Source organism: Rhincodon typus, chromosome 23, assembly GCF_021869965.1.
Source record: "Rhincodon typus isolate 14 chromosome 23, sRhiTyp1.1, whole genome shotgun sequence".
NCBI lineage: Eukaryota > Metazoa > Chordata > Chondrichthyes > Orectolobiformes > Rhincodontidae > Rhincodon > Rhincodon typus.
The window spans coordinates 28,536,003-28,556,263 of record NC_063354.1 but is presented as its reverse complement, the minus strand read 5'-3'; the positions used below and the strand labels follow the sequence as shown (position 1 = coordinate 28,556,263).

General features: G+C 43.1%; 1 protein-coding gene across 3 annotated transcripts; it reads left to right on the top strand.

Annotated features, from left to right (window-relative positions):
- The first annotated feature begins 442 nt into the window (after nt 1-442).
- Nucleotides 443-18,763, top strand: rsad1 (radical S-adenosyl methionine domain containing 1). 3 transcript variants are annotated; one of them, XM_020529718.2, is made up of 9 exons: nt 443-710; nt 3,715-3,848; nt 4,834-5,038; nt 6,524-6,889; nt 8,364-8,427; nt 10,074-10,221; nt 13,755-13,809; nt 16,770-16,873; nt 17,715-18,763. In XM_020529718.2, exons 1-9 carry the CDS (start codon nt 531-533, stop codon nt 17,878-17,880), a joined length of 1,422 nt encoding a protein of 473 aa, XP_020385307.2. In that variant the 5' UTR covers nt 443-530; the 3' UTR covers nt 17,881-18,763. The 3 variants fall into 3 exon arrangements, with proteins under 3 accessions (XP_020385307.2, XP_048466934.1, XP_048466933.1); XM_048610977.1 differs by having other exon boundaries at nt 453-710; nt 3,715-3,758; XM_048610976.1 differs by having other exon boundaries at nt 453-710; nt 6,524-6,847.
- Nucleotides 18,764-20,261: the final 1,498 nt, after the last annotated feature.

The window sequence follows — 20,261 nt, the reverse complement described above, 5'->3', positions numbered from 1 at the left end:
ATGAAATTAAGCTGAGTGGAACATGAGCATGGGGTGATGACTAAGTATGGGATGATGACAAAGCATGGGATTAGATTGGATTATTGAAGGGTTTGAACTGATGAGTGGGCTTAGACTGAGTGGAATATGAAAGGGAATGGCCGATACATCACTTCACAATGATTCCAGCCAGGGCTGTTTAGATTGCTAACAAAAACAGAAATTGCTTGGAGAAACTCAGCAGGTTTGGCAGAACAGTTCTGATGAAGAGTCAGCAGACTTGAAGCATTAACTCTGCTTTCTTCACACAGACGCTGCCAGATCTGCAACTTCTGCTTTTGCTTCAGATTTCCAGCATCGGCAGATCTGTTTCTGTTCAGGTTGCTATGCTGTTCTGGGGCAGTAGGTGGTGGTGCAGGGAGTGACTGGTTTTGTTTGCTCATTGCCTGCCCTCTTGTTGGATTGCAGTCTCTTTAGCTGCAGTTAGAAAGTGAAGGGGTGTTGGAGAATCGGAATATTTTGCGTGTGTGGTTGTGGTTAAAGGGGCAAGCATGCTGTTCCCTAGTACAGCTTGCTGCCTGGTACATGCTCTGCGGCTGGCCATAAACTGCTTTGTGTCTCTGCCTCTGGCTAGGAGTTTAGGACAAACCTCAGGCTGGGGGGTACCTGGGGGGCACGTACCTGCATATCTGGATGAGGCCACTTTACATCAAGCTTCATTATATGTTCATGTGAGTGATGGCAATGGGGTGTGGGGTCATGTCTTCACTTGAAGAATATAAAAAAAGTATCGCACTAAAGGAGACTCATGCTATCTAATCCGACTGCAAAATGTTATCCTCCAGCCTAATCCAATTTTCTAGCTGTTGGTCTGTAATGGTGTGGGTTGCAGTGCCTCTGGTGCATATCCAAGTGATTTTTAAAAAAAATGTTAATGCAAGTGTCTGCTTTCTCAACCTTTTCAGTCAGTAAGTTCCAGACCCTCCCCACCTTTTAATTCTCTGACAATTATTTTAAATGTATTGGATCACTGTAAGGTAAATAGCCCATGCTTCTAATTAGGACCCTCCTAATTCTATACACTATGATTATATATTATCTCATTTCATCCACAATCCCAATCTATCTGATCCCAGCTCACAGATAAAATTCTACATTCTTGCTGACTTCTTCATAAAGCTCCTTGTACCCTCACCCTTTCTGTAATGTATCAGAACTGTACACAGCACACGAACTGCAAGATGGACTGGCATTTATAATGCTTTTCAGGACCATTGGGATCTCAAAGTACTTCACAATTCATTGAAGTACTTTATTAAGTGTGGTCATAGCAAATGTGCTTCCTACTTTATCAATGTTGCACCCAGATGGCTCTGATGTAGTATTGACGTGGTTAATGTGATGTTGTTTGCTGGTTAACTACTTTACTTAACCACAGTGATAAGTCTTTTGCTTTTTTTTGAAATTGTGCCACCACCTGATGAGCCAGATTATTTGTTTATCAGGTCATCTGAAAGATGGCACCTCTGATAGTGTAGTGCTCCCTCAATACTGCACTAGAGTGTCATTCTAGATTTTTAGGCTCAAGAACTGGAATGGGACTTGAAATGAGAACATTGTGATTCTGAGGTGAGTGTGCTACCAACTGAGGCACAGTAGACACAAGTGTGTTGTACAATCTTAGCATGACCTCCTGCTTCTTCGATTGTGTTAAGAGAAATATTCTGTGTGTAATGCTACTCGAAAAAGGCGAGGCAGTGGACCAGCACAGACATGATGGGCCAAATGCTGTCTTTTGAAGCTGTTGCTATTTGATGATACATATACTGCCTTGGTCACAACCTTTACCTCTCTGGCTCACTTCAGGGATTGATGGAGTTTTATTAATTTTTTTTTTCAAAGGATGTGGGTGTTACTGGCAAGGCCAGCATTTATTGCCGTGGAGAAGGCAGTGTTGAGCTGGCTTCTTGAATTGCTGCAGTCCATGTAGTGTAGGTACACACACAGGGCTGTTAGGAAATGAATTACAGGACTTTGACCCAGTGACCGTGAAAGAATGATGATATAGTTCCAATTCAGACTGGGAGTGACTTAGAGGAACAGTTAAAGTGGTGCAGTTGCCATGTGTCGGCTACTCTTGTCCCTCTAGACAGTCGAGGTCATGAGTTTGGAAAGTGTTGTTGAAGGAGCCGTGATGAGTTTCTGCATCTTGTAGATGGAACACACAAATGCCACTGTTTATCGTGTGAAGGGAGTGAATGCTGAAGATTGTGGATGATATGCCAGTATGCTTTGACCCAGATGGTATTAAGTGTCTCGAGTGTTGTTGGAGCTGTACTCCTGCAGACAAGTGGGGAGTATTCCATCACACTGACTTATTCTTGTAGATGACGGACATGTTTTGGAGAGTCAGGGGATGAGTTGCTTGCTGTGGAATTACCAGTTTTTGACCTGCCCTTGCTTTTTTTTTATTAATTCCTGTGACTTAGGCGTTTGCTGGGAAGGCTAGCATTTGTTGCCCATCCCTCAATGCCCTTGAACTGAATGACTTGCTAGGCCCCTGCAGACAGCAGTTAGGAGTTAACCATATTGCTGTGATTCTGGATGTAGTTCAGACCAGGTAAGGATGGCAGATTTCATCAATATTCAGGAATTTATGCACTTCAAGTTCCCCCTGTTCCTCAATATCTGGCGGTATTCTATCATTTATTGTGTGTTCCCTTTGGCCTTTTTAGTCTTCCACAAATGCATTATCAGATTGAATTTCTTTTTCCACTGTTCTGCCTATCAATCCATTGATCCCTATCTTTATGCAACAGCTTTCTTCTTCATTGTCAGTCCCATTAGCTCTATTTGAACCATTTGCAAATTCATAATCACACTTTCTGGTTTGGAGTGTAAACCATTGATGTACACAATAAGAAAGCAAAGGAGTTAGCACAGAGCTGCGCAGGTCGTCACTGGGAACAGCTTCCAAGTCACAAAAATGCCCATTGACCACTATCCTTACTTTCTGTCTGAGTCCATTTTGGAACAAGCTTGCCGCTTTTCCTTGGATCCCATGGGAATTTACTTTTCGTATCCAGCCTGTTATGTGAACCTTGTCAAAGGTCTTACTGAAATCCAAATAGACCAAATCAAACTGTCCTCATTAGCCTTCCTTGTTACTACTTCACAATCATGTTAGTCAGGCACAACCTTCCATGACAAGTCCTAACTGTGACTGTCTTGATAAATTTTTTAATTGTAATTGAAGATTTAACCTGGCCCTCGTAAATTTTTCTGATAATTTTACTCCTAATAAGGTTAGGCTGACTACCGATAATTACTTGGTCTGTCTTCCCATTTGTTTAGTCACTAGCGAGTAGCCATTGATCTGAAGCTCAGCATCATTCTTTCCACACATCCCAGGTCCTCGGTACACCCTGAAACCAGCAGGAGGCAGTAGATGATCAGGAGTAAGCCTCCTGCTTGATAACCTATCTGCTGCTCCCTGATCCAGGGGCACTGCAGTCACTAATGACAGTGGCTAGTTAGCTAGGACTTTCCTGGTCTGTGTGAATAAGGTACCACCCCTGGTGCTGTATTTACCCACTGAGGGGTAATCGGGTTCCTGCATAGCTGAAGGAGGAGTGAGAGGATGATCTGTGTCTGCCATCTCTATCTTACAGGAGCCTGGGTCATTGGCATAAGTGGAGGGAAGTGTTTTACGTTAACATGTGCTTTCTTTTTCAGTGGCCATTCTGTGAGAGAAGGTGTACATACTGCAACTTTAACAAGTACGTCTCCCCTAGTGTTGATCATGATGCCATGAGGGATGGCCTTGTACGAGAGACAGAAACCCTGCTCAGTGTCAGTCAAGTGAAGGAGTAAGTTTAATGGGGCTGTGGGTTAGGGGCTGAGACGAGGGACAGATCCGCACATCAAGGCTGAAGGAACAATGGTACACCTTTTAGAAATCAGGAAGCAGTGATTAGGTGTGAGTAAGTGAATATGGGATGGGGTCAGCTTGAGTCAGTTGTTGTACACTCAGCTTGGAATCAGAACATTAAATCCAAATGTGAAAGTTTTTTTAATTCAGTCACTGGATGTGGGTGTCACTGGCTGGGGCGGATTTTATTACTCATCCTTCATGACCCTTAAGGTGGTGGTGAATCGCCACCTTGAACCAATGGGTGGGGAGTAGGTTGTTCCACAGTGCTGTTGGGGAATAATTCCTCCCTTAGAGTGCTGCACTTTTCACAGTCCCATCAAACATTCTGAGGGGAGGTACAACACAGGATTAGCTACAGAATAAAGCTCGCTCTACGCTGTCCCATCAATCACAGGGTTAGATACAGTGTAGAACTTCTTTTACAGCGTGCTTCTGTGTTGCTCCATATCAGAGGATATGGTCCTTTCTGTATTGAAAGATGTCCTGCTTCTTTGTAACATGCTTACTGTCAACCCTTTGCCCCACCCACTCCCCACTCATTACTGACAGATCCCCTCCAGCTGTCTGGAGTAGCAGAACACCGATGTTAGCCAGCAAGCCAGCTCGATGGCTAAATAACTACTCTCAGTCCCCCTGTACTATGGAATATACAGGCACCAAGAGTTTCCACTGCCAATCACAAGCCAGTGCCTGTTGTTAGTGAGTGAGGGGAGGACCTAGTCACTGAGCTGCTTCAAATAGTCTGTCAGCATTCACACTGAATCCACTGGCACACAGTGAGGGATCATGGGAATGAGGGAGTGAACCCTTGAGATAGTGAGCAGGGTGTGAGAAACAAAGCAGGCCACTGGGGCGCAGTGCTAGTACTCTAAAGACAGTAACCCCCTGGGTTATTATTCACATCATTATTCACTTTCCAGGATCACTTCGATATTCTTCGGTGGGGGAACACCAAGCCTGGCCCGGCCGTCCACCATCGCCAGTGTGCTGGAAACAGTTGCCAGGGTGACCCGTGTCCCTCACAACGTGGAGGTCACCATTGAGGCCAACCCCACATCAGCTTCAGCTTCCAGGCTGGCTGAGTTCAAGGAGGCTGGGATCACTCGCCTGTCTCTTGGGGTGCAGGTGAGATTGGGCTGTGTGTCTGAAGGCAAGACGGGATGGATCCCTGTGTTTTTCTCTTGTTTTGTCCCGAAGGTGCCGACTCTGCTGGTCTTCAGGTCCCCTTACCCTTTACCTCAGTTGAATGTTTTGTAATAGCAGGCTGAAACCAGTTGTTAGCAGTCCCTTTGCCATTAGGGAACATCAGGCTGTGTCCCCTGGATAACCATGTGTGTCAGAAGTGACTCTACTTACTCAGAGTCAAGTTCACAGTGCGTGAGATTGTCACAGAAGGCAGTGCAGAATCTGGCTGAGAATTTCCTGGAACACAGGAGGTGGCACCCTGCACTTTCAGAGTTCATAAGGGCAATAAATGGGTGACCATCTAGCAAGGGAAGGAGAGGTAGATAGTGCAGAAGCCCTCAGTGTGACATTTTCCACCAGCTTTCAGTGCTGAATACTCCTGAAGATGGTGATATTTTGCGGGAGTGCAGTCTCAAATATATCCGAGCCTTGTGGAGAAAATGAGTCAAGTTAGAGACAGCAAAGGCTTGGGGATTTGATAAGTGAATGTTAGATGATGAGAACTGCACGTTGAAAGTGAGTGAAGGACTTGACTGAGAAAGTACAGAAATTGTAGTCCATATGGGAAACAATGACCTTTGAATGAAAAAGGTTGCAGTCCTGCAGCTAGAGTTTTAGGAATTAGGGAAGAAAATTAAAATCTAGGACTTCAAAATATAGTAATCTCAGAATTACTCCATCTTTTGCACTAATGAGTGTGGAAATGGTAGATAAAACAGGGCATCAAAAGGCTGGAGAAATACTGCAGCAGGGACAACTTCAAATTTAGGGATATTGGGACAAGAGGGAACGTTTTCAAGTGGGACTGGTCAATAGGACTGGCTGCAATGCCATTGCAGGAAAGTTAACAAATTCTATTGGGGAGGGTCCCAGGATTAGAGGAGAGGAACCTGATGTATTACAAAGTTGAAGAGACAAACACTCTAGAGTTCAGAATACTTCAGAAAAAGGGATCAGACAATAGGCAAAAGTGAGACTGAGTAGGATGGATTTGGAATCCATGTCAAGTGCAAGGAATATAGTCAATAAGGTTGATGGAGTGCCAGCATAACCTGCTGCGTTGTGCTATGCTCTAGTACTAATAACAGAAACCTGGTAGTATTGACCATAGAAACTACAACATAGTGAGGGAGAGAGATGAAATCAGTGAGGGGCCAAAGAATCTCTTTTTATTAGTCTTTATTGAACTTGCTTGTCTGCTCCACTCCAACAAAGGTCCAACCAGTTTAATGAGGGTATCCTTACTGTTTTAGTACGATCGTGTTCCACTGCGGGATGTGAGGGGGCAGTTTGTAATGCGCAGGTCCCAGAACGTGGTCTTCGCTTAGATTTGAAGCCAGACCTTGCCTGTGGAAGATCAGTAACTCAATAGCCAGCCTACCATCAGACAATAATTGTGCACACTGTTCTCATGTTTAACTGTAGGCTTTATGTGACCGTGATCTGAGGATTCTGGGAAGAGACCACACGGCTCAAGAAGCCCTTTGGAGCCTGGAGGAGGCCAGGAAACTGTTTCCTGGTGACACGTCTGTTGACATCATATTTGGGCGCCCAGGTCAGAGTGTGGAATCATGGGAAGAAGAGCTGGAGGAACTGGTAGCATTGTGTGATCATCATGTGTCACTCTATCAACTGACATTGGAGAGGGGAACAGCTCTTTACAGGCAGGTCCTGGAGAAGGTTCTGAGCATGCCTGAGCAAGAGGAAATGGCAGAAATGTACCAAGTAGCAAGGAGAATTCTGGAAAAGGCAGGATTCCTTCAATACGAAGTATCAAACTTTGCTAAAAATGTAAGAGGTGGCAGGTAATAGTGGAATCTGGGTGAAGCAGTGTGCTGAACATGTTGGGAACTGTGTTCAAGTCCACAATGTAATTCTGTGTGCATTACCAAATAGGGTTACTTGAAGTTTGATTATTATTGCTGTTTGGGCCCATTAAATAGGGATGTCACTTGGGCTGCTTTTCAAATAGAATGCATCAACTGCAAACCAGGAATTGGGAGATGTGTGTGTTGCCGAGAAAGGGACATGATGTTGAAGACGTGATGTTTAATGTCAGAAACACTTGTGGAACAATCTTAAGTGTGCGAGGAATTGTTATAATAACAAATTTCAGTTCATCAGCTGGCTTACAATGTAGCCCACTTGTACTTCCTAGACCCTACAATATATTCTTACACCAGATCTGCAAACAGAATATGTCCAGACATTGAGCCCTTTGCAATTAAACAAAACCCTGGGGACAACAGTTTGCGGTTCTTTTCCCATCACAACACTTCAACCAATCAGAATTGACTTTCCTTTTGTGAATTTAAACAAAGATTTGAGACACAGCTGTTCCCTGGTGCACTCTCCTTGGCAATGCCATAACCAGGGTCCACTTGCCAAGTAACCAGCGCCCTTCTCTTGCGGTGCAAAGTATTGTTTCCTTTGAAATTTGGCATTCTTGCATCTGTCCTGATGAATACAAGATGAAAAACCTTCCTTTTTCAGCAGTACTCGAATTCTGTCCTGCTAAGGGGCAATTAGCAGATTATTTATAAAGGCCAAGGGATTGAGGTACATTAATGAGATGGTGTAAAGAGACCTTTACTCCTGTATCTAACCTGTATTGGCCGTAAAGATTGGTAGAGGATGTGGATGCCGGAACACTGATGGTTCAGTTACGTGGTATATTCAACGACAGAACTCTGAGCAATGGCTGTGGGTCATATGATGTAGGCACAGAAATAGGCCGTTCAGCCCATCGAGTCTGCTGTCATGCAATGCAGTCATGGCTGATAAGATAATTCTCTGCTGGATGTTTCTGTCATATCCCCATATCTATTGATTTCCTCACTGCTTAAAAAAATCTTTCTATCTCAGCCTTGAATATACTTAATGACCCAACCTCTACAGCCGTTTGTGATAATGAATTCCACAGATTCACTACCCTCAGAGCAACAATTCATTCTGATCTCTGTCTTGAATGGTGACCCCTTATTCTGAGATTACACCCTCTAGTCATAGACTTTCCAACAAGGGGAAACAACCACTCTGAAATGTACCGACCTTAGCTCTCCATCCATTAATACTCTTACCAGTGGAATAATGGCGTTCTAACACACAATGGGTGTCTGCTCCTTAGCTTCCTGATCTATTCTAATTCTCATCTCATTGCTCCCTCGGTGTCTGTACAGAGGATCTAGTCTGTGAGCTACAGGCTGGAGCTGCTATAATCCCCTGTGCAGTTATGTTGCTTACCAATGTTTTGCTTATTTCCCAGGGAGCTGTGTGTAAGCATAACCTGGGTTATTGGAGAGGAAGGCAGTATCTTGGCGTAGGCCCAGGTTAGTTATTCACTTCAACGTAAGTTAACTGCATGTTACACTTGGGGTATTTGTAATGCAGGGGAGCCAGGCTGAGGCAGTACACATCTGTCCTTGCCCTCTAGAGTCATAGAGATTTACAGCATGGAAACAGACCCTTTGGTACAACTAGTCCATGCTGACCAGATATCCTAAATTAATCAAATCCCATTTGCCAGCATTTGGCTCGTATCTCTCTAAACCCTTCCTATTAATGTATCTGTCCAGATGCCTTTTAAACATTGTAATTGTAGCAGCCTCCACCACCAGCTTTGGCAGCACCACCATCTGCGTGAAAAAGTTGCTCCTTAGGTCCCTTTTAAATCTTTCCGCTCTCACCTTAAACCTGTGCCCTCCAGTTTTGGACTCCCCTACCCTGGTAAAAAGGGGTGAATAGCCAAGGTGTACCTGTGCCCTTCATGATTTTGTACACCTCTATAAGGCCACCCCTCAGCCTGTGACGCTCCAGGATAAACAGCCCCAGCCTATTCAGCTGTTTCCTATAGCTCAAACCCTCCAACTTCAGCTTCCAGTAGCAGTCCAGCTGAGCCTGCCTGAATGATTCCCCTGTGGTAGCTCACTATTGGACGAGGTTTAACAAACCCAGGTCAGGTTGTGTTGGACGTGGTCCCACAGCAGAACCTTAACCTTCACCAACAACAAGCTTTAGAAATTGAGTCTTGTAGCACCTGTTACTCCCACATACCAGTCCGCCCTTCCCATGCAATTCCTGGCCCCAGTCATTGTGTCTTATGGGACTGAGCCCAGTGAACACAGTGTCCTCATGAGGAGCCTGTGTGCTGCAGGATGGGTGAAGCCTGTAACGTGTGCCTCCAGCATTTTAATGAGAAGTGGGGACTATGTAATGTGGAGTTCAGTGTTAACATTGTTGAAGGGCTTTAGAGCCTTGCCAATATGTATATTTCTGGTTGTTTCGGTTTGTAGAAACCTGAGTGCTCATCCTCAATGTATACTCTTAGGTCAGTGCTGTGCTATCAAAGGGCTGTTTATCAGCTAAAACATCGGATGATACTGATGCCTGTGCTCACTTGATGTAAAAGGCCACACTTCATCCCATATTTTAAATGGGTGACACCTTATTTTTACAGAGTGACTTCTACTTCTAGATTCTCCCATGAGAGGAAACATACTCTCCACATCCAACCTGTCATGGTCCCTCAAGATTTTATATGCTTCAGTCACCTCTTGTTTCCCTGAACTCCAATGGATACAAGTCCAGCCTCCAATTTTTCCTCATAAAACAATCTGTCCGTTACATGTATTAGTCTGTTAAACCTTATCTGAACTGCTTCCAATACGTTTGGTCCTGCCTTAAATAAGGATACCTATAATGTACACACTACTGCAATGTCATTATTACCAGTGCCATGTATAAAAGGGTATCCTCCGTGTGAAGGTGGAACTTCATCCCAAGGACACTGGTAGTCACTCTTGCCAATACTGTCATGGATAAACGCATCTGCCAGTAGGTTGAGGTCAAGTAGGTTCAAACTGATCATTCTGTTTCCAAGTGACTACACTTCAAAGGTACTTTATTAGATAACAGGGCTTCAGGATATTTAGAGGTGTGAAAGGAGCTATATCAATGCACATCTATCTCTCACCAGGTGCCCATGGCAGGTTTATCCCCTGGGGTGAGGGAAAGACCCTGCGAGAGGCAAGGATACAGACCCTGGAACCTGATGACTGGCTCCGGGAAGTGAGACGGTTTGGTCATGGAACCAGGAAGCGAGTGCAGCAGACGAAGTTGGACATGTGAGTGTGTTTTAGGTTGACTGGTCAGCAATTGTTTTGCGAATAACTAAATCGACTGTTTAGAACAGGTGGTCACATGGAGGAGCGGCACAACCTCTTTCCATTCCCCCATCTGAATAAAGGTTCCGCCAACTGCATGTGCTTTTTTTCTTCGTCTTTTGTGGGCTGTGGGTGTTTCTGGCTGACCAGCATTTATTGTCCATTCCTTGCTATCCTTGAGCAGGTGGCAGTGTTGGCTTCTTGAACTGCTGCATTACTGTAGGTAGATCCACAATGCCTTTAGGCAGGGAATTGACCCAGCAATGAAGGAACAGCGACATATTTCCAAGTCAGGATGGTGATTGGCTTGGAGGGGAACCTGCAGGTGCAGGTGTTCCTATGTACCTGCTGCCTTTGTCCTTCTAGATGGAAGTGGTTGTGGGTTTGGGAGGTGCTGCCTAAAGATCTTTGAATTTCTGCAGTCCATCTTGTAGGTAGTGCACACTGCTGCTACTGTTGTTAAATGTAACACAATTGTCTCAAGTTTAAACACTTCAGACATGAATGTCTGTCTGATGGCTCAGACAGATACTGAACCACACAGGCCACAAGGTCCATAAGTTCTTCCCAGTTCAATTATTTCAGTTGGGATGCTGCATTTGGCGTCAGTTCTTGACCCTTTTCCATATCCAGTGATAGCTACTGGAAAGTAGAAGTGTGTGTCCAGTCGAAGACAGGATCTGAGTCATTCGTTTCCATTATTTCTGGATGAACAAGGATAACTCAGATCCCTGGTATATAGGCAAGGCTTTCAGTAACACATCCCAGGATAAGAAACAGAATGAACTCTGATATCAGAAATGGATGGGGATATATCAGGAAAAGAATGATAAATCAGGGCTGTTTTGAAAAATGTAATGTTCGGGTGTGGCTTAGTAGAGCTGTTTAAATTATAAAAGGTTTTGACAGAGTGGATGCAAGAAGAATGTTTGTTTCCACTTGTGGGGTAGAAAAAAAACTGAAGGCCGTCGATATAAGATATCCAATAGAAAATTAGTAAAATGGTTACAGCACAGAAGGAAGCCATTCAGCTTGTTGTGTCTGTGCTTCTCTGCAAGAACACTTCTGTGAAGCAGCCTAAGGTCAAGCCACACAGTTCTGTGTAGTATACTAGCTTAGCTTTTTAGCTTAAAGTTCCTTAAAGTGATAAAGCAGTCTTCTTTTAAAATATGTAAGAGGTGTGAGTATATAAACCCAGATATATAGACACATCCACTCTTCTGCCAGATGCTGATGACATCTCTCAATTGCAATCCCCCACAAGCATATTGGCTGTTTGCTTTTTACCCAGCATTAATGTTGACCTCTCTCCTTGGTGGGAATTTTCAAAACTTCAAAAGTTGACTTGTGCGCAGATGTCCACAGTACATCCCCTGTCACCATGGTGTGGGTAGCAGCAGTTTCCTTGTTAAACACAGGTGCACAATATTCAGTAAACAAGCCTTGTCCACTACCTCTATGCATAAATGTCCTTTTTGGTCCCTGATCAACCCCACTCCTCCTTTTTACTGCTCTTTTACTATTTTTACATCTATAAGAGACTTTTGGATTGCTTTTTATATTAGCTACCAGTCTCTTCTCAGACTGCCTCTTTGCTTCTCCTATTTGCTTTTACAGTTCACCTCTGAGCCTTCTTTACTGAACCTGATTCTTAAGTATTGTATTCACCTGACCTCTGCCATGCGCTTGCTTTTTCTGCTTCATTTCACTTGATCTCTTTTGTCATCCAGAGAACACTGAGTTTGTTTGCTCGATCTTTTCTCCTTGTGGGAAGACACTTTGTTTCTATACAAATTATTTCCTCTTTAAAGGCAGCCCCCATGTTGTTACCATTTTGCTTGCCAGTCCTTCATTCTAATTCATGAGTCAGATCCATTCTAACCTAATTGAAATTGGCTGTCTTCAATTTTATTATTCTTGTATTGGATTGCTTCTCGTCTTCATGATACAACGATCACTACTCCCTATATATTGCCCTACTGACCCTTGATCCAAACGTCCTAACTCATTCCTAAGAAACAAATTTAGCAATATCTCCTTTCTTGTTGAATTGGGATTATATTGATGTAGGAAATTTTCCTGAACACACTTTTGAAACTCTGTCCGCTATACAACTGTATTTCAGTCTATGTTGGGATTGTTCAACTCCCCAATATAACTACTTTATAATTCTTGAATTTCTCTCTAATGTCCTTGCAAATTTGTTCCTCTACACCTTTCTCACTAGTTAATAGCTACTAGACTACTCTGCAATGTGATTTGTACCTTTCATGTTCGTTAGTTCCAGTTAAATAGATTCTGCCCTTAACCATGACAGAACATCTTCTCCCTCCAGCTCTGCAGCATTCCCCTTAAACAATAATGCCCCATCCTCCTTTTCTTTCCTTCTCTCAGTTTCAGGAGTACCATTATCCAGGAATTTTTCACACCTGGTTCTGCCTTTCCTTCAGCCAGGATTCCTCAGTTACTGCAATGTTATGTTGCCATTTGCTATTTACGTCTACAGCTCACCCAACCTTCTTTACCACATACAAGCCAGGTTAATTTAGACTAGATTACTATATCATTCTGGCCCCAGTAATATCTTACTATTTACTACTCTGTATCTATATCTCTCCTTACCAGTTCCCTTTGTTCCTTGATATTCCTGACTAGTGTAGCATTTTGGTTTTCACATTTCAACCACTAAATACTAATAGATTATTTTATTCACAACTTCTCTTAAAAATAGATTTGTTTGATTTTTATCATTCCTTGGTTGTGGGAGTTATCATTGTAGTTTGTAGCCCATCCATAGTTGACCTCAAAGATGGTGGTGAGCTGCCACCTTGAAATGCTGCCATGCTTGTGGTGTAGGTAGATGCACAATGCTGTTAGAAGGGAAGATCCAGGATTTTGACCCAGTGATACTGAATAAGCAGCGATATAGTTTCAAGTTAAGATGGTGTGTGACTTAGGGGAGTTGGTGTGGGCGGAAGGATCTTGCAGCTGGAGGTGCTCCCATATATCTGTTGCCCTTGCCCTTCTTGGTGGATTAAGCTGTGAATTTGTGAGGTGCTGTACTGTCATTTCCCACAGTTTTTCCAGCTTGATTATTATCCCTTAATTCCAGCATCTCTCTGAATTTTGAATGGTTCAAGCTTCTCAAATATCCTTGAAAACAGTTCCAAGCATCTCCTGGATGTGAGTATGTGTTGGCCACATATAAATTAAGTACCTTTCAGAGAAATAATTGACCATACCTACCCCCTGAGAATTTGGAACAGGGTACAGAAAGTGTTACTGTATCAGACCTGTGTTGTATATGCCCAAGGAGTGTTTGATGGATACAATGGCAAAGGGGCAGTACTGTGCTTGTACCCTAACTGATTGGGAGTGATTGGCCGTATTAGCTGCCTGATGTGGAAAGTATTATATTCCCAGCATGAAAATCCTTCAATTTAGCAAGCAAAATAATTGAACTTGGGTTGTTTATTTGTGTTTTTTTTTTGTAGATTGGAGGAAATGCTAATTTTGGGACTCCGAATGAATGATGGAATTACGCACCAGGTAATTAATTAAGAATGGGAATTCTTTAAATCTGTTGATCCTGATTGCTATAACTTTCAATAATAAATGAGCAAAATTCTAAAGTTTGATCACTGTACACAGCAACAGTTCAGATAGATGCTGACTGGATTTTGTTCCCTCAACTGATGTGAGATGACTGGTTTAGAGCCTGAGTGCGATGATAATGCCAATGTTTGTGTGTGCTTACACAGTGGACATGCTTGTGCTCACATTTGCACAATCGTAGTTTCTCACACTACGAACAGAGTCTAGTCTGTTCTAAATGCTTCATTGGGTTATTTGGTAGCTATTTTGTTAGTCCCACCACATACTATTTTTATTGCCTTGTAAACCTTTCATTTTCAAATATATTCAGTTCTCAAATTAGCATTGAATTAGCTTCCGTCATCCTTTCAAACATCCTTTCCAGATCATACGTCACTGCAAAGAAAAAAAAATCTCCTTTCCTCTGATACTTTTGCCATGACTTCAAATTTTTGTTTTTGAGTTAATGAGCTTTCTGCTAATGGAAACAGATTCTCTCCAGCTACTAAAACCCCTCTTATTTTGAACCATATGGATACATCACCCCTCCCCTTTCCCTCTGTACTCCAAGGAGAACAGTCCCTGTTTTACCATTTCCATGCAATTGAATGTTCTCATCCCTGGAACCAAACCTTTTCTGCAGCTGTTCTAAAGCTTTCACATCTTTGCCAAAACTCAGTGCTCCCGGAGTTGGGTGCAGTCCTTCAGCTGACACCTAAACGATAGTTCTTTTCTCAATGAAGGATTTGCATGCTTCATTTTGAATTGAATTGGCTTTATTGTCACTTACTCAAATGAGTACAGTGGAAAGTTTATACATCGCCGTGTACAGTGCCAACTTAGGTACAAAGGTACCCAGGTACAGCTTCTTGAGTTACAAGATCTTAGAAAATACAGAAATAAGAAGTCCAGCATAACAGAAATAAAAGTTCAGAACAATGGTCTTCCAACCTAGATCACCTATCAGGCACCGAGTCTCCAGTCCGCACCGGGCCTTGGCTGCAGACCATGTTGGGCTTCATCTCTAGGTGCATGATGCTGGGAGATCACTTTGGTATTGCCTCAAGATCACGCAATGCCATGCTGGGGGGCTGCCTTGCAACGCTTTGTTTTGTATAGTCGTCCTCCGTTTTGATACCAGGAAAACAATGTACCATTTAGACAGTTTAACCTGTTAATCCACGTTCCTAGCACTTACTTTCTTTCTAAACTAAAGACTTCCATTATTTTTATTCCTGCAGTCTGAGGATCTCCTAAATGCTTAGCAAATAACGGTGTACTTTTGAGGTGTAATCACTGTTGTAATGTAGGAAACACTGCAGTCAAGTTACACAGCAAGAGTCTCAAATTGCAATGAGACTAATGACTGGAGAATCTGTTTCCAGTGATTTTGGTTGAACAATAAATATTGGTCAGGATTACCATTTTTCCATCTGCAAGGGATGATGGGAATACAAGATCAGAACCTTGGTGAGGTCAGATGAGATCATCTGCACTTCCTTCAATAGTTGAATAAAGCAATGCTGGAAAACAAAGTCTGTCACAAATTGGCAGTGTAGTGGGTGCTCACTGTTGGCACCTGGTTTTCGGGTCTGGCACCAGTTTTGAGGCCTGTGACACCACATAGCATTGAGGTGACAAACTGAGTTTCCCCATTTTATATTTATTGATTTGTTTTTTTGCCTTTCATTTCACTTTTTACGGTATCCTTGAATTGGAATTTTGGATGCCCGGTTGGTCTCTTGGCAATGGCTACCTCCAAACATATTGTATTCTTAGGATTGTGGCTATTTTCCATCCTGTGCTAACAAAGCCGCCTTTACTTATTTTGAACTAGTAGGCTTGGCATATTTGCCCCAGAATGGACTGCTTCATTCTTCACGAGTTTGTCTTGATATATGTGAGAACTCTTCTGCCATTCTTCAAATTTGAATCACATAGATACATTTGAGGGGGGAAATGGGACCTCATTTCAACACCTCATCCGTAAGATGGAACCTGTGACAGTGCAGGACTCCCTCAGTATAGCACGTGGAGGGTCAGTCTAGATTATGTCCGCTAGAGCGAGGTTTGAATACATGACTTTCTGAATCTGGCAAGTGCGTTACCAGGTTACAACTTGACGTCCCCATGCCGCCACTCTTTGAGAAGGTGAGAAGGGTCATGTCAGCTGGCTTGAACTAGAGAATACCCCCGTCCTGCATATTTGTCTAAGAAAGCCAGTTTAATTTATTCCTGCACACAGTCCTGCACAGCTCTCTGTCGTACAGTCCTTTCCATATTGATGGAGAATTTGGAAAGAATTGGGTATGTGGGTTGAGGGAAATGTAGAGAAGCATGATGAGTGGGATTGAGGAACATGGGTATTTGGGGTTAAAAGATATTGGGACGCGCTGAGCCATACCTTTCTTTGGCCTGACAACATTTCCAATTGTAAAAATTCTCATCTTTGTTTTCAAATCCTTTCATAGACTTGTCCATCACTATTTTTGTAATTTCCTCTGATTTGTGCTCTCTGTCCCTGGTTTCCATCAGTCTGCCTTTGGTTGCCTTAGCCCCAAACCCTAGAGTTCCTTGCTGAAAGTTGTTGTTTCTCTCTCCTCGTGTAAAGCACTCCTTAACCAGCTCCTTTGGCTAAGCTTTGAATCACCTGTCCTGATGTCTCCTCAGGTAAGCGGGTGCCACATTTTGATGGAGAACGTTAGTATGAAGCCTCTGGATGTTTTGCTCTATTAAAGATGCCCTAGAGATCAAAGTTGTTATGGGAGAGGGTGGAGATGAGAGGTGTGAAGACTGATGGGAATGAGTGAGGGTGATGGGAGAGAAGCTGCGATTGATGGGAAGTGTTTTGTATGATATCAGCATGCTGCTCTCTCTCCAGCTGTGACTCATTTTGGAAAGCTTCTGTTTGCCAGCTTTGGTTGCAGTGTTCACCTGGTTTGAGTCTACAGGAGGCAGTGGGGAATTCGCCAGAAGTGAAGCAGTATCTAGAGGAACAGCTGCTTGTTCTGGACGACAGGTAAATCATTACTGGTGACTTTGCTAATCTTGATTCTTTTTCTGTGGAATTTGTTCTATTCCCTGTCCCCTCTGGTATAGTGTAATGGACAGTCCTAGCCCTCCAATACTGCCCCTCAAATGGCCATTCTCAATTCAGGAGGATGAAGAAAGAATGATGAATATTGATAAGCAGTTCAACAATGAAGCTAAATATTGCCAAACCCAATTAACCCTCCTGTATCCCACAACTAATATTGCCAGGAAAATAAGGGAAAATGAGTCATGAATAGAGAACAAATTGTAAGAGTTTTTACAAGTATATAAAAAGGTGGAGAGTAGCTAAAGTAAACATTGGCCCTTTTAGCAGCCAAGACGTGAAATTGTCATAGGATATGAGGAAATGGCAAATACGTTGAACAAAATGCTGTGCCTGCCTTTGTAGCAGAAGACAAGTTACATACCAGAAATAGAGTATAACTAAGGAGTTAATGTAAGTGAGAAGTTTAAGGCAAATAACATGTGCAGGTCAAAATTATTGCAACAACTTAGAGACTGAAATCTGATAATTCTTAAATATCTGATGGCTTACATCTAAAAAAGGGTGGTTTTGGGAATAGTGAATGTACTGGTTATGATTTTCACCTTACTGGTCTCTAGAATGCTCCCAGTGAACCAGAAATTAACAAATCTAGCTATAGCTCATGTAGTGGAAGACTGCTGGCTAATAGGTCCTACATAAAATTTGTGAGAAGCTTCACAGGTGTGAGCATTGTAAGTTAGAATTTAATTAACTTGAGGCAGGACAAATGTGCACCTTACTGCCAATTACAAGCTTGATTTCTTTTCTTGTTTCTCTCCAGAGGGCTGCGGTGTTCTTGGGAAGGGCTAGCGTTACTTGACACGCTGCTGCCCACTCTCCTCCTCCAACTACCAATCTCCTACCAGAAGTCAGTCACTTGCTCCCTGCCTTCGATTGGTTCTGTTCCTCAGGCTCTGGGATCAACAACAACAGCAGCTCATACATAGAGAGAAAAATATGTAACATAGAAAAGTGTCTTGAGGGACTTCATGGGAAAGTTTCAGGAAGTGTGAAGGAAAACAGACATCAAGTCAGAGGTACTTAGGGCAGGTAGCCAAAAACATGATCAAGGATGTAGTTTAAAGTCTACTGAGAACGAGGAGAGCAGGTTAGAGTACCAAAGAGATTTGTGAGTAGGGAGTTCCAGAGCTTGGAACCTAGTTTGCTGAAGGCACCTGTGGTGGAGTGAAGGTTTTGTGGGACAAGCCAGGATGGATGGAGAGGGCAGGGCGTGCAGGGATTTAGAGAGCAGAAATAGACAGGATTAAGAAGCTGGGGATTTTGAAATCGGGTGTGAATTTTCAATTGGCTTCCTACGCAATTGACATGGGATGAGGAGTTAATTGCTAAAAAGGGCCTTTGTGCTGTCCTGCACGTCTGGGAGGTTAGTTCAAACCCAGCTGCATGTAAATCCCTAGGTTCAGGAGTCTTGCCTGAAATGTGTGGGTAACTTCAAACTCTCACTCTCGTGTGAGCACTGTAACGTGGCATGTAATTGGTCTGAGGGAGGACAGTTGGATGCCTCACTGGATGAGAATTGGAATAATCCTATCTTGGGGCTGGTTGAAGTCTTCAGTGACAGATGGCTCAGGTGGTGTAGGGGAATGTTGTGGTTCATCAAGTTAAATGTTCCAAATAGGTGGAGGATAAGTACTTGGGAATGTTCTTCAGCTAGTCCTAGGCTCTGTCAGTGGAACTGAAGCAGTAGTTGCAGCCTGTTTGGATGCAACATTTTTGGACTTTTTCAAGTTGCAGTAGTTTAAATTAATAAATAAGCATATTTTTGAAATTTTTGGAAGTACAAATAAATAAAATGATTCTTTATGTTTACCTTTTTGCAGTCTTATATCAGTGTTTGGTAATTTTGTCTGAACTTGGTTGCCCCTCCTAACCCCACTTATCCTTTACCACAGAGGTAATGTCTGAGGCCTAGTAATCTAGGCTGATACTTTGGAGTCAAGGAAGTAGACTTAAAATTTAGTCAAATAGTGACTATGAAATCATTGTTGTTAAAAACTCATCTGGTTCACTGATGTCCTTAACTGCTTTGGCCTACAAGTGACTCCAGACCCATAGCAAAGTGAAGTTTGGCGATAGTGAATTCATAAAACATGATTCCATCCTCTGGTCAAAAGGTTAAAGATGCAAGAGATTCCAATTCCTGATGGGAAATCAGAGGGTCATCATCCTGACGTTCTTTGTGACTCAAGGGTTTGGTTTCCTTCAATAGAAGTGCAAAATAGTGTTGCAGCGTTGTGATGCCTGCAGCTTGAATTTCCAGCAGGCTTCACCCTGGGCTGCATTTCAGGGATTTTTTTCTTCAGCCCCACTCTCAAACGGTTTTCATGGAGAAACAAACCAGGATTCCCAATAGCCTCACTGTCTGGAACTGGGCTGACAGGCTAGGCCTGAAATGGCTGAGTAAGTCGCTCAATGCTCAAAGTCAGGAAGGAATGAAACTGGACAGCCCATACAGCACTCCACTAGCATCTGGAAACAATCATGGAAAACTAGAATGAAAACAGAAGTTGCTGGAAAGGCTCAGCAGGTCTGGCACGATCTGTGAAGAAAAAAAATCAGTTAATGTTTCGGGTCCGGTGACCCTTCCTCAGCACTGTTCTGAGGAAGGGACACTGTACCCAAAACGTTAACTCTGACTTTAGTTCACAGACACTGCCAGACCCTGCTGAGCTTTTCCAGCAACTTCTGTTTTTGTTCCTGATTTACAGCATCTGCGGTTCTTTCGGGTTTTATTTAATGGAAAACCTAGCTCTGCAAAATTCACCTTATTCACATCAGGGACCTGTGCCAGAGCTGGGAGAGCTGACCCACAGACGAAGCAAGCAACAGTTTGATGTAGACATCACAATCTGTGGGTATGTCCTGTCCCACCAAAAGATAGTGGTAGCACAATGGTACATAGGCTGGAGGGTGTCGCCATGGGGGTCCACAACATTGACTCTGGACCCCATGTGGTTGCATGGCATCAGGTTAAACATGAACAATAAATGTAAAGAGAACTTCACTGTGATTATAATTTAATTCCACCCCCCACTCCTGAGGCTGTTCGCTTCCATGTCAGGGCTGTCTATGATTGAGCAGCACAATTATGGCCAACAGCTGTCCATGGCTAATGCAGAACATGGCTGACAGGAGTTAGAGACCTTGGGAAAATAATTGCTTAATGTAGTCTTCACAAGTGAAACAATAGTAGCTTTGTAGACCCAAGCTAACAGAACTGAGATAGAATGTGCAGCTGCAGTTGTTTATGCATAAGGCATAGAGAAGAACATATCACACTACATTTAATTAGTGAATCTGTCTTGAA